Genomic DNA, 14,732 nt, shown 5'->3' with positions numbered 1-14,732 from the left:
GCGTGTGGTGGACACGGGCTGCGTGTGGTGGACACGGGCTGCGTGTGGTGGACACGGGCTGCGTGTGGTGGACACAGGCTGCGTGTGGTGGACACAAGGCTGCATTGGTGGGCATAGGCAGCCTGAATTGGTGGGCACGGATACAGTTGTTGTTAATATTTATTTTTATAACTTAATTCTGCATAAAACATTTAAGTGTCATTTCATGAGATAATTTATGAGGGCGTGTTTAGGGGCGAAATTATGGGCGGGGTGGGCAACTGGTGGCGAGTAACCCTTGAGGCCTGGCTAGTAGCTCAGGACTTGAAATTTTGAGCCCTGATCTATAGAATCGGTTTGTCAGACAAATTGGATCTGGTTCTGGGTCATATCAACTATAACACATGTCCATCCTGGAAATCACTTCTCCATTTACAAGTGCTAGGCAAACTTAATTCTGTGTGAGCAGTGTACCTAGAGCCCTCTATGGCAATAAACATTTAACAAACACGTTATATATCCATATACAGAGATCAGACAGGTTCCACTCTGGAGTAATGACCATGGCAAACAAACAATCCTGACTTTTCGTCAACACTAACAACTTTTCACAGACCCCTAATTCTATTATTTTATTATTATATACCATGTTTGAGGCATTAAAACATATCCTTTGGTTGTGGGACTTTGTACATTGTAGCAGCACACCTTCACACACAAAGTGCATATTTTCTTAGTTTTCCTAGAGGTAGTGGAGGATATAGAACTTTATCTTGAGGCATAATATAGCAGACAGTATATAAACATTTTTATTCCTGCACTTAAGGCTGGCCATACACAGTTAGATTCCTCCACCCGCTATACAGCGCAGATGGAAAATTCTCACCCTGTGGCTATTTCGTTTAGAACTCACCAGCAAAGACTATGCGAATACCAAAACAGCAACTGCATCTGTTTGGATGCAGCCACCATTCAGCCTACAATTTTCCACATGACTCTTTTGATTTTGCAAAAAATCAAACGATGGGCAAGTGGGAGGGGGCAACATGGCCACCCACCAAGCAAATTTCAGCTGCTTCATTAGGATGCGGTCTAAATTCAAACAGTGTATGGCTTTACCCTGTTTGCTATTTCTGTCCTACTCTCAAGATGTTCACTTTTATAATGAGTCCAGACAAACTGACACCTGTTGTATAAAGAAATTCTTGTGCTGCGTACATAATAACTTTTACTCATAATACTATACTTGGAAGCTCTACATTATGAGAAGGAAATTGATCATTTAATATTTAATCTTGCAGATATTAAACATTATGGCTGTCATGCCAATAGCACCATTTGTGGAGAAGAGATGAATTGTATCCAGACCTCAACCAGTGTGTACTGCAGATGTAAGGAAGGATTCCAGAAGATTCCAGGAGAGAACGGTTGCAGAGGTAACACCTATATTTAGTCAGTTCTACTACGGTTAAGGTCTATTTTTACTTCTATAAAAGGCCAAACACTAAAATCTCATATAAGCGGTGCATGTTACCATGACTTCAAAGCCATTTTCACAATTTTTTAAACTACATCATAACTTTCATTAACAAAATACCTGGCAATCCTGCCATTAGAGTCCTTGCTCACACACTTGTGGATATATATATATATATATATATATATATATATATACACCTTTTCTTTGTAAATATGCACCATTAGAAAGACACACCTAAGGTGGTGCGAAGTATATCCTTATTTCTTTATTACGTAGTTAGTCTGGTTGAAAAAAGAAACAAATGCATCTAGTTCAATCAATAAAGGGAAAAAATATATACAATCTTATATACACAATCCTATACCCACAGTTGATCCAGAGGAAGACAAAAAACCCCAGCAAAGCATGATCCAATTTGCTCCAGCGGGGGGGGGGGATTTCTTCCTGATTCCCTAGAGGCAATCAGATATTTCCTGGATTTACTTTACTTATAAACGTCAGTACCCAGTTATATTTTGTACATTTAGGAAAGAATCCAGGCTTTTTAAAAGCAATCTACTGAGCTGGCCAGAACCAGCTCTTTTCCTATTTGGAGATGAAATCTATTTTCCTTCAGGTGTAAAGGGTGACCCCTTGTCCTCTATGATGACATTAAAGTGAATAACCCTACACCAAGTTCACTATATAGACCACTGTATTTATACATGTTGATCATATCCTCCCTTAATCTTCTCTTTTCAATAGAGAATAAATTCAGTTCCTCTAATCTTTCCTCATAGCTGAGCTTTTCCATGCCTCTTATCAGTTTGTTGTCCTTCTCTGCACTTTGTCCTGTTCCTTTTTGTGAATTGGTGCCAAAAATGTAACTGCATATTCCAGGTGAGGTCCACACCTCTCTTAATACAAGAAAGAACTTTCCTCGCTTTGGAAACCACAGCTTGGCATTGCGTGCTATTATTAAGCTTATGATCTACTGGAACCCCCAGATGAGATCTTCTTAGCCCCCAACTGTATAACTTTACATTTATCAACATTAAACCTCATTTGCCACATGGTTGCCCAATTAAACAGTGCATTGAGGTCGGCTTGTAAGTTGGAGACATCCTGCAAGGACGTTATTCCACTGCATAGCTTAGTGTCATCTGCAAAGACTGAAATTATACTTTTAATCCCAGACCCAACATCATTTATAAATATAACTAAAAGTAAGGGTCCCAACACTTAACCTTGGGGTACACCACTGATAACCTTAGACCCTTCAGAGTATACTTTTAGTTATATTTATAAAATCTCTCACTTCGACTACTGCAACTCTCTCCTCATTGGATTACCTTTACATAGACCAGGGGTCTCCAAACTTTCTAAACAAAGGGCCAGTTTACAGTCCCTCAGACTTTAAGAGGGCCAGTGGCAGTAGGAAATGTCCAGTGGGAGTAAACAATACCATATCTTTGGTGTCAGTGGGAGGACTAGTGCTCCATTGTTGGTATCAATAGAAGAAATTGTACCCCTTTGATAGTGTCGGTTGGATGAATAGTGCCCCATTGGTGGTTTCAGCAACAAAAATGATTCCCCATTGTTGGTGTCAGTGTATGGAATAGTGCCCCAAGGGCCGGATAAAGGCAAGCAAAGGGCCGTATCCGGCCCCAGGGCCGCAGTTTGGAGACCCCTGTCATAGACTATCCTCTCTTCAGTCCATAATGAATGTCGCGGCAAGACTCTTCCACCTTACAAACCATTCAGTGTCCTCCACCTCTCTGCCAATCCCTCCAATGGCTTCCACTCAACCAACAATTAGAATTCAAAGTACTAACAATAATTTACAAAGCCATCTATAACTCTGCCCCCAGCTACATCGCTAACCTAGTCCCAAAATACCAACCAAGCCACTCTCTTTGGTCCTCCCAAGATCTACTGCTCTCTATCTCCCTTTTCACCTCCTCCCATGCTCACCTTCAGGATTTCTCCAGAGATTCTCCCATCCATTGGAACTCCCTACCCCAATCTGTCCCCTAATCTATCTATCGTTAGACTATCCCTGAAAACCCTTAGCCTATCCTGTTTCTAACTAATAAACTGTTTTACTTCCTCCATCAGCTCATCCCCCACAACTAATTACCTTTTGTATCAATTGACCCTCCCTTTTAAGGTTGGAAGCTCTAATGACCAGGGCCCTCTGTTTTCTCTTGTACCAAACTGTAAAGTCTGCCTTTATTTTGTTAAGCACTGCGCAAACTGTTGGCACTATATAAATCCTGTATAATAATAATAATGAATCATTATCCACTACTCTCCGCTATTCTCTGAAATTAATGGAAAACTGGCTAAACAACTGTATTCAAACGGATTTTTCCAAGCCTGTAGACTTTTTACCTTACACATTTGTCATGTGTGGAGAACTGTGTCAAAACGCTGTTCAATCCACGTTGTCTGTAAGCTCTAACAAGCAGGGCCCTCTGATTCCTTTTTTTTATTTAACTGTATTATAACTGTACTAACTGCTCTAACATTGTAAAGCACTGCAAAAACTGTTGGCGCTATATAAATCCTGTATAATAATATGTGGACTTTTTGTTTAACTTTCCAGTATCTTCCCAACTATAGAAGTTAGTGCCGGTTCACACTAGTGCGCTGTGCGATATCGCATGTGATTCACACTGCACTGCAAATCACATGATATGTCCGTGCAATGTGATTTCATCCATACAGATAGTATGGCTGAAATCGCATCACATTCGGACTAAACTCACACATGACCATTTTTTTGGTCCGCACCAGAATCTAACCTAGGGATCCTCAAACTATTACCCTTCAGCTGTTGTGGAACTACACATCCCATGAGGCATTGTAAACCTCTGACATTCACAGACATGACTAGGCATGATTGGAATTGTAGTTCCTGAACAACTGGAGGGCCGTAGTTTGAAGATCCCTGATCTAATCGCATGGGGTGTTCACACCTATGCGATCTGATTCATGTCCGAACTGACAGTTCACAGTGCGATTTGCGAGCTGAAATGAGGTGTCATTAACAATGTATTGACACTCCCCAGCAGTTCGCATATGCGAAAAGCGATACAAATCGCAGGGTTCCCACATCGCACTAGTGAGAACCCAGCCTTAAACCAACAGATCTACAGTTACTTTGTAAACAAATTTCAGGAACGCACTGGAGAAAATTCCAAGGATTGTCCAACTAGCCCAATTTGTCCACAATAACTGTTCTAAAATACGCAGATGCAAGAGACAAATATGAATAAATTTACAAAATACAGGAACCACACGAAAAAGCTCCTCCTGACTTTGTGAAAAACGTATTTTCTGCAGATTTTTATAGCCAGATTCAGGTACGGCGGTGCATCTTTCCGGCGGCGTAGCGTATCGTAAGTGAGAGAGCCAAGTGCTGTATTCACAAAGCACGTGCCTCCTAAGTTACGGCGGCGTAGCGTGAATGGGCCGGCGTAAGCGCGCCTAATTCAAATGAGGATGAGGGGGCGTGTTTTATGTAAATGACTCGTCACCCTAAAATACGACGGCGCAGGCCGTCGTATCTTAGCTAGGTTTAAGTGTATCTCAGTTTGAGCATACACTTAAACTTACGACGGCTTCGATATGCTTTTTATTATGTTAACACACATGTAGACAATATTTATGGCTTTAAGATTTTTTTTCCCTGGTTACATTCAGGCAACAAGTGTTCAAATTGCTCACCTTCAATCTGCACGCCATCATTTATCTCCTCTTTATTATAGATCTCAATGAGTGTTTGGCATTTGGCACATGCACTCAGATCTGCAACAACACCAAAGGCTCCTACATGTGCACCTGTGCAAAGAACTTCATCAAGCATAATCACACTTGCAAGGCAGAAGGTAAGAGTGTGAGAAACTACTCTTCTATATGGGATGCAAATATTTTGAGTATTAATTATTGAAATGTATGTCTAGCCAAAATAGTTTGTGTTTAATTTTGGGTTAGGAAAAGTTAGACCCTTTTTTCAGGTTTTTATTGCTGTGTCCCTACTAGAGAGCTTCACATTTGTCCTTATGACTATTGGCCTAGCGATGAGAAGCTATTAAAATCGATATCCATGAGAATTCCCCTAAAATTTCGACCTGTGGATATCTTATTCCTAACCAAGTACCAGAGCCATATAACTATAAAGATAGGCAATGTGTTATGCCGCCCCCGGGGAAGGGGGATTCAACTCCTTCCCTACTCCCTTCTCTACCCACCTTTCTTCTCTCCACCTTTTGTTCCCCTTTCTCCATTACTGTCCCTCCTACCCTTTTTTTCATAACTTCAACTCCCCTAGCATACAACTTTTTTAGTACTCCAACACAAAACCTCTAAACTTCTTTCTTAACTTCCACTTTGTATGCTCCTCTCTTTGCATACAGTACACTCTCATCCTTGACAACATACATACAGGATTTATGCCCCCTTAAGAGTCTCAACTCTATCTCCATTAGAATGTAGATCTCCAGGCCTATGTATGTGTCATATTTTTTGGGGTGAGGGCAGGGCCGATCCACCCTATAGGCTCACTATGCAAGCCGCTTAGGGCCCTGCAAAGCTGCAGGGGGCCCCCCAAATTACTAGAGGCCCCGCCTGGTAAAAAGTCATTTTTTGGCCCCTCACCCCGCTTCTCAACTCGCTGGCTGCATGGGAGAAAAGGTAAGAAGTCAGCACCCCCGCCTTCTCACTTTAATGTAAGATGTCAGTTTCGATAGCAGAACACACCCCCCCGCCCCTGCTTCTCAACTTTAATATTTAATGTGACATGTCACTGTCGGCAGTGCCCCCCCCCCACTTCTCAACTTTAATGTGACATGTCATTTTGCTTAGGGCCCCAGGGAGGTCAGGATCGGCACTGGGTGAGGGGGTTTGTTAACATTGTAAACCCCATATAGCCAGGGTGGTGTGTGTGATGTAAAGGTGAATGGGGTACCCTCCATCTCCTCACCATGTTTTACATTCAGGCATTCTTGAACTATCATTCTTTAAATGCCCTTTTACCAGCAGTGTCTGTACCACATTTGTAAAACCTTTTCATAATTGGCCCTTATTTATGCAATTCGTTCTTTGTATCTCGTATGTTGACATTTTGGAAAGCAATTTTAAATAAGAAAAACCAAGAAAGAAAGCACAATTCCCTGTAATTGCTGCAGCGGACACTCAGGCCTGGAACTCTGCTATGGAAATCTTACTAGTGTGAGAGATGCAAATAACTGTTGCTGGGTTTTTACTAACAAAGGTAGCACATGCCCAGGGAACAGATGAAATCTGCTCTTGCAAATTTTCCAACACTTTATAAATCATCTCTGTGTAATAGCAAGCACCAAAAACACCTCTTAGGGATGCCCACCATGGCTTGATTATCACATATTCAAGGATGGACCATTGCTTACATGTTACCTGTTATGTATGGCACCCTAGTGTGCATATAATTAATGTCTGTGCCACAGAGTAATGGATTTACACTATTGCTGTCTTGGTTAACTGCTTGTATATGTTTGTTCCTTTGTTGTTCACAGAGGCTAATCAAGTGTTGTACATTGCTGATGATAATGAGATCAGAAGCCTTTATCCATTCAATCCTAACTCTGCATATGAGCAAGCATTTAGAGGTGATGAGAATGTGCGCATTGATGCTATGGATGTCTATGTGAAGGAGAACAAAATCTACTGGAGTAACTGGCATACTGGCAAGATCTCTTTCCGAGTACTGCCTACATCCGACTCCTCCACTACTTCTAACCGTAACAAGAGACAGATCGATGAGGGAGTAACTGACCTGAATGTAAGTGTAAAGCACACTGTGTTTGAAAACTTTTGTATGACTACGTATTAGATATATCTGAAGACACTTTGGATCTGTATAGCTTGGATGAATGGTGAAAGGTCTTCAGCATTACTGAACATGTTGAGTGGAATGTGACTAACTACTACTAGCTGAACCATACAACCAAATGTGTGCTTCTTTTGGAATGGTAATTTCCAACAATCATATAATATATTGTAGCAGGCGCATCACACATCTCTGCAAAATATCAATTGTAATGAAGTATATATATTTATATATCTGCTATTTATTTTGTACAGATACCTGGCTTGAAGATGCCCAGAGGCATAGCTGTTGACTGGGTGGCAGGAAATATTTATTGGACTGATTCTGGCCGCGATGTCATTGAGGTGGCACAGATGAAAGGAGAACATAGAAAGACTTTGATCTCTGGCATGATTGACGAACCACATGCCATTGTTGTGGATCCCTTAAGAGCGTATGAAATAGTTTACATTTAATAGTCATTCTTCTAGTGCTGTTGTTGGCCACAAACACACTCACACTAATTTCTTATAGCCAGATTCAGGTAGAGTTACGCCGGCGTATCGGTAGATACGCCGTCGTAACTCCGAATCTGCGCCGTCGTATATTTAAGTGTATTCTCAAATTGAGATACGCTTAAATGTAGCTAAGATACGACCGCCGGTGCCGTCGTATTTTAGCTGTCTATTTACGCCGGGCGCTAGGGGCGTGTACGCTGATTTACGCCTAGAATGCATAAATCAGCAAGATACGCCTATTCACGAACGTACGCTTGCCCGACGCTTACGTAAGGCGTTTTCAGGCATAAAGATATTCCACCAAAAAGATGGCGCAGCCAATGTTAAGTATGGACGTCGGACCCGCGTCAAATTTTTTAATTTTTACGTTGTTTGCGTAAGTCGTCCGTGAATGGGGCTGGGCGTAATTTACGTTCACGTCGAAACCAATGAGTCTTTGCGGCGTAATTTGGAGCATGTGCACTGGGATACGTCCACGAACGGCGCATGCGCCGTTCGTTCAAAACGTCATTTACGTTGGGTCATGCTTTATTTACATAAAACACGCCCACCTCTTCACAATTTGAATTAGGCGCGCTTACGCTGGCACATTTACGCTACGCCGCCGTAACTTAGGACTCAAGTGCTTTGTGAATACAGCACTTGCCTCTCTAACTTACGGCGGCGTAGCGTATATGAGATACGCTACGCCTTCCTAACCTTTAGGCACGGATACCTGAATCCAGCTATTTAGTCTTTTGTTTTACAATGTGACCTTTGATTTATGACTCTCTATTTTGAATTTTGTATTTCGACAGCTAACATATTTGTCTTATACAAACCTGCATTAAAGCAATGTTTTTCTCGTTTTTGTTCTGTATAGGACTATGTATTGGTCTGACTGGGGTAACCACCCAAAGATTGAAAAGGCAGCCATGGATGGAACCATGAGAGAGACTGTTGTAGAGAACAACATCCAGTGGCCCACAGGTATATATAATGGTGTTTTCAGTAGTACCCCAAGATAACTGATAGGTCCTGTTTAAATGACCTGTTCTCCTACCGCATATCTGTAGTTTAATTATACTGTGTTTTTTGTTCACAAGCAATTTTTTTTTTTTTTTTTTTAATTCTCATACTTTTTATAAAAAAGTTCATAAACAACAAAAACATTACAACATAAAACAGTTAACACAAACCCCCCCCCCCCCCCCAAAAAAAAACTGTATTTTCGCATAGCGGTTATTTAAGTCATCATTTAAATCCCTCCTTCAGTTCAGAACCATTGATCTCCCTTCGGGTTAACAGAATTAGCGGTTTCATAAACCTGACCTAAGTATTCCATTTAAATTATTACATATTAACAATATTTATTTGCTTTTACAGTCATCCTCAACAGATATTCTGTTTGAATATTAACTTTCCCAATTATCGTTAATATGCTCAATTGACTGCTCAGACAAATCAGAGACTAGCCACCAATACCACAATTTTTTTGGGGCATTGTAACGGTCACCACCGTTTACGATATTCCCATTCCATCAACTCAAGACAGCTTCCGACACACCACAATCCAGCAGACACGATCCATAAGGCCTCGTACACACAACGGGACCGGTCCGATGAAAAGGGTCCGCCAGACCGTTTTCATCGGACATGTCTGCTGGGATCATTTAGTCTGATGGCTGTACACACCATCAGACCAAATTCCCCGCGGACAGGATACGCGGTGACGTGGCGGCGACGATGACGCGGCGATGTACGCGACCCCGGAAATTCAATGCTTCCACGCATGCATCGAATCACTTTGACGCATGCGAGGGATTTCGGCCGAGCGGACATGTCCGATGAGTCGTACTGACCATCGGACATGTCTGATGGACATGTCCGATGAGTCGTACTGACCATCGGACATGTTTGACGGACATGGTTCCAGCGGACATGTTTCTTAGCATGCTAAGAAACATTTGTCCGCTGGAAACCTGTATGCTAGGCCGGGAATCCGGTCTGGTCGGCCCTACACACGACCGAACATGTCCACGGAAACTGGTCAAGTGAACAATGAATCAACTCCACCTACAAGGCACTTCAATACACACTCTCTTAGACAATGACATTCAGTTGAGTTAATTATCCCCCAGACATTCCGTCTCCGACAATTAGTGATTCACCTGCATAATACACAATCCTTTACTAAACATAATTGACATGCTAATTCCCTACCCCTGAAAGGAGACATCTGACCTTTAGACTGCTAACTCACAACACCTCTATCATCAATAGACTTTTCACACAAAACAGTATTAGCATTGAAGGAGACACTCTTATTGACCGGTTGGGGGTCAGAATGAAATCACCTGTAATATGTCCAGATCTCCTGCAATACATGAATTATCAGTAATGTCCCATCTCATGTAATTTATAATTAATATTTCCCAGTCACCCTATGCCCAAAAGGGGCACAGGATGACCCTAGACCCAAAAGTCATTAGTGACGCTGGCACAGGAGTACCCCACATCCTTCAAAAGTCTCTGGGTGTCCCGGGCCATTCTGTTACAGGCATTTCCTATGTTTACATGTCAGCTCCTTACATCTTAAATTAAGATTAATTGCTTTATTTAATTGATCTATTGTTGGTGGGTGGTTTGATATCCATATTTGTAATATAAGTTTACGAGGCATATACATAGTTCTTAACCACATCACATGCATTACAGCTGGGAGAGTATCCTCGGGTACAATCCCTAATAATGCCATCTTTGGATCAAAATGAACATGTGGGGAGCACAAGGAATTCAACGTATCAAATACTCCTTCCCAGTAACAATGCAATTTGGGACAACGCCACAGCATATATGTATGAGTGTACCTACATCAGTACATCAATTTAATGTAATTCCCTTACCCCAAGAGTGCAATATAATGAGCTCTATGAATAATAAACAGCTGTGTCAAGCACTGTGAGAAGGATAGGGATACCCCAAATAAGTTCTTCAGAGCTTTCTCCAACTCCTCATCACTGAGTGTTTCCAGATCTCTATGCCACCATCTAGAGCTACGCTCTAGTGGGTTTTCTCTACTTTTCTCTTGTAAAGAAGAATGTATGTTCCCAATTAGTCTGTTTAGATCATCTTACAGTTACCGCCATAGCTTTAATTGATGAAGGGTTATACAGTGGAACCTTGAATTACGAGCATAATCCGTTCCAGGAGAATTCTTGTAATCCAAAGCAATCACATATCAAAGTGAGTTTCCCCATAGAAGTCAATGGAAACAAAAATAATTTGTTCCGCATTTACTTCAATGGCATGCAATACCGCAAGTGGCTAGAAGTGGGAGGGTGCCGGAGAGCCTCAAAAAGGATCGGGGACCGCTCGGCTGACCTCAGAAAGGCTCAGGAGTATTTCCGAGTATTTCCAAACAGCTCGGCTCAGCTCCGGCGCCCCTTCACCTCAGGCCAAATATGGTACTGCACACCTTATTAGCTTGAATTCTGCTTGTTGTGTGAGACAACACTCGCAGACCGAGTCAGAATTTTTTTTAAAAAGTTGCTCATCTTTCAAAATGCTCGTTAACCGCGTTACTTGTAAACCAAGGTTCCACTTTATTTTAATAAAAATTATTTGCTTGCCTCTGCAGAGCATGTCACAGCTGTAAATAATGGAAAAATAAATTCTCTGCCAGTTTGTCAAATGGTTTCAAAACCTCATTATCAATAAGTTGACAAAGAAGCAAAATGACAACTCTTTTCCATAAATCAAAATTTTCAAGTTTTGCTACCTCCGACAGTCGTAGATTATTCCATATGGGCATGTATTGAGTGTATCCCTCATCATGAGTATCTCCTTGAATAGTAGTCCTTTAAAACATCTTCGGTCACTAAACGTTCCCAGGCCCTAGATCATTTTTTAAACCTTAGAATTTGAGAGTTAAACAAACCCCTCATATAAGCTTTTAAAGAGTCCCAATATACATGTGAAGATACGTAGGGTTTGTTTATATCTTTATAGGCCAAGATGTCAAGCATTACTTTCTGTTTTGAGGGAAAAAGATCATACCAATAGGGGTTGATTTTCCATGAAGTACAATTCTGAGTTAAATTTAAAACTTAAAGGGGTTGTAAAGGTACAATTTGTTTTCCTTAAATAGCTTCCTTTACCTTAGTGCAGTCCTCCTTCACTTACCTCATCCTTCCATTTTGCTTTTAAATGTCCTTATTTCTTCTGAGAAATCTTCACTTTCTGTTCTTCTGTCTGTAACTATGCAGTAATGCAAGGCTTTCTCCCTGGTATGGAGAAAGCCTCCTGAGGGGGAAGGGGGCGATCAGGAGTGTCAGGACACCCACTAACACACAGCTCCTTTCTCTATCTGCAAAGTAGAGAGTGTCTTGACTTGCCTGCTCGCCCCCTCCCCCCTTAAGAGGCTTTCTCCACACCAGGGAGAAAGCCTTGCATTACTGCGTGTAGTTAGAAAAACAGGAAGTGAGCATTCCTCAGAAGAAATAAGAACATTTTAAAAGCAAAATCAAAGGATGAGGTAAGTGAAGGAGGACTGCACAAAGGTAAAGGAAGCTATTTAGGGATTTTCTTTTTACCTTTACAACCCCTTTAAGTATCAATGGGGACTGATCAGATAAGCCTCTAGCAGCATAAGTTGCTTCAGATATAACTGGTACCATCGTAGGTATTCTATTCTTGAAAAGATCCCATGGGTGCTAGAGAAACAAGAGAATGCTCTATCATTGGGGTGTAACATTCTCCAGACATCCATAAGACCAATCTCCCCAATAAAGCCAGAAAAGGAGGTAGATATTGTAGTCGTTGTGGCTACAAACTAAATTAATCTAAAAGAGGGATCTAGGTAATAAAACCTCCTACTATTAACCAGGGAACATCCATTTTATCAGAGGCAAACTTCAGTAGTTCTCCAAGTACCTCTGAGGAATATTGGGGTGGTATAAATATATTAGCTAACACGTATGATCTTCTAAACAATGTACAATACAAAAATATATAGCAACCTTTAATATTCGTTTGTACCTGCCTGCAGAGAAAATCTACATCAGTTGCTATCAATATAGATGCACCTCTAGAATATGTAGTATAAATAGAAGGATATTGTCTACTATATTGTGTACATTTTAAATAGTTGCATTTTTATGTATTTAAATGAGTCTCCTGCAGGCAGATAGTAGACAGAGAAAACTGTTTTTACTGTAGTGAACATTGCTTGTATTTTTACTGGGTCGCTAAGCCCCCTAATATTCCAAGATACAAGAACCTACATTAAAGTTGACATATCATAAATGTATTACTCCCACGCTATCAGATAAAGATTAAGGGTACTCTAAAGCAAACACCTGGTAAGCTGATCTTTAACAGATAAAATGGAAAAAATTGGTAAAATGGTGATTTTGCGCTGTGAACCTACTAAAATTACTATAATAAAGTGCTGGTGCAAGGTTAGAACACACAATGCGTATCGGTGCAAACTTGCTGGGTGCTAAAGTACAACGTAAAACAATATTTAACAATAAAAGGTGATGGTAACTTGAAAATAATCACATATTGATAAACGGTAAATTAAACTGCTGTGCAATCTTTAAATGAGTAACTATAATAAGCGTAAGTAAAAAGTCCAAGTGTAAACTCTGTATCTATGACATGTACGCCAATCCCAGATAATACTGTGACAATCAAATGCATTTAAGGTGAGTGGTAAATCCCTCCATTGTGAAAGCAACGGCCGATGCCAGGCCAATCCACTGTAGTGACACTTAAATGCGTACCAGCCCCTCATCTTACTGCTGTAATGTTACAGCATGAATAAATCAAATGCAGCAATCCACAGTGTCGCTCTTTGAGCCCCCATTCACACCTAGGCGTTTTGTCGCCTGTAGTGTGACGCCGCAGCAGCCCCAAGACGCTGGAGGGATGAGAACGCATTGCCCTCTATGGAGATGGTTCACATCTCCACGCCGAACGCCGTACGCCTGCCGCCTGAAAAAAAGTCCCGACCTTTTTTTCAGGCGGCTTTCGGCATTCGGCATAGGAGATGTGAACCATCTCCACAGAGGGGGTGAGGCTGCATTCACAATCGCGGCGTTTTGTCGCCGCAAATCGCGGTACAAAACGCCGCAATTTGTAGCCGCAATCCGCGGGACAAAACGCCGCGATTTTGTACGCCTAGGTGTGAATGCAGCCTGATGGTTCGAGATGGATCGTAGTATGTCCTTCTTTGCTAACAGGCTCAGTATGAGGGGTGTAAAATGGAAGAGTAATCCCAATAGCATAATCCTGTTTAAAACAAGCCAATTTATTAGAGTAAAAACGTAGATACCCACTTTTGGTTAAATACAGATAGTGCTCCACGAGCACAGAGCTCGTATGTTTCCGTCACTTCCTGGTTTCACCTATTGCGCCAATCCCAGCGCATATTGTCATTTCACGTGACTTCATCCTCTGATCAAATCTTCAAATCTCACATAGACCCCCAAGTGATTTCCATTTCCCTCAATGACCAATCCCCAACGGGTCCTATATATGCAATTTAGAAACAATTTAGAAACAAATATTGAGAATAATGCAGAATAATTCTCCCAAAAAATGACATGTGCATTACCAAAAAAAAAAGAAAAACACAGACAATTAAAATAAAAAACAAATGTTTCCCTCTGGAAAAAAATAGAGTGTCCATTCTGTAAAATATTTTACTGGATGCTCTACTCCGGCACCAAAGTTATGTAGAAAATCAAGCTAACTACCTCCCAAATGTGCAAAAGAGAGGGAAAGAGGGAAGGAAAAAAAGAAAAAAAAAAGGGGGTCCCCCTATTTTTGTTCTGTTTTACTTATAGTGTCCAGCCATTACATAGCCACTTGTGGTATCTGTGATTATACTATTATAAAACTTATTTTCAATCTCAGATCTGATTGTAAAAAAATATTT

The 14,732-nt window shown here is 41.1% G+C and overlaps 1 protein-coding gene across 1 annotated transcript in view; it reads left to right on the top strand.

Annotated features, from left to right (window-relative positions):
- The window catches only part of LRP1 (LDL receptor related protein 1), a 447,299-nt gene that overhangs the window by 412,478 nt on the left and 20,089 nt on the right, over nt 1-14,732 (top strand). The window contains exons 74-78 of the mRNA XM_040340947.1: nt 1,281-1,415; nt 5,212-5,331; nt 6,997-7,262; nt 7,565-7,743; nt 8,670-8,776. Of these exons, the coding sequence (XP_040196881.1) occupies nt 1,281-1,415; nt 5,212-5,331; nt 6,997-7,262; nt 7,565-7,743; nt 8,670-8,776 (807 nt within the window). The remainder of the gene's footprint in view (nt 1-1,280; nt 1,416-5,211; nt 5,332-6,996; nt 7,263-7,564; nt 7,744-8,669; nt 8,777-14,732) is intronic.

Source organism: Rana temporaria, chromosome 2 (genome assembly GCF_905171775.1).
Source record: "Rana temporaria chromosome 2, aRanTem1.1, whole genome shotgun sequence".
In the NCBI taxonomy this organism is placed as follows: domain Eukaryota; kingdom Metazoa; phylum Chordata; class Amphibia; order Anura; family Ranidae; genus Rana; species Rana temporaria.
Note: the sequence above shows the minus strand (reverse complement) of the source record. Positions and strands in the feature narration are given on the sequence as shown.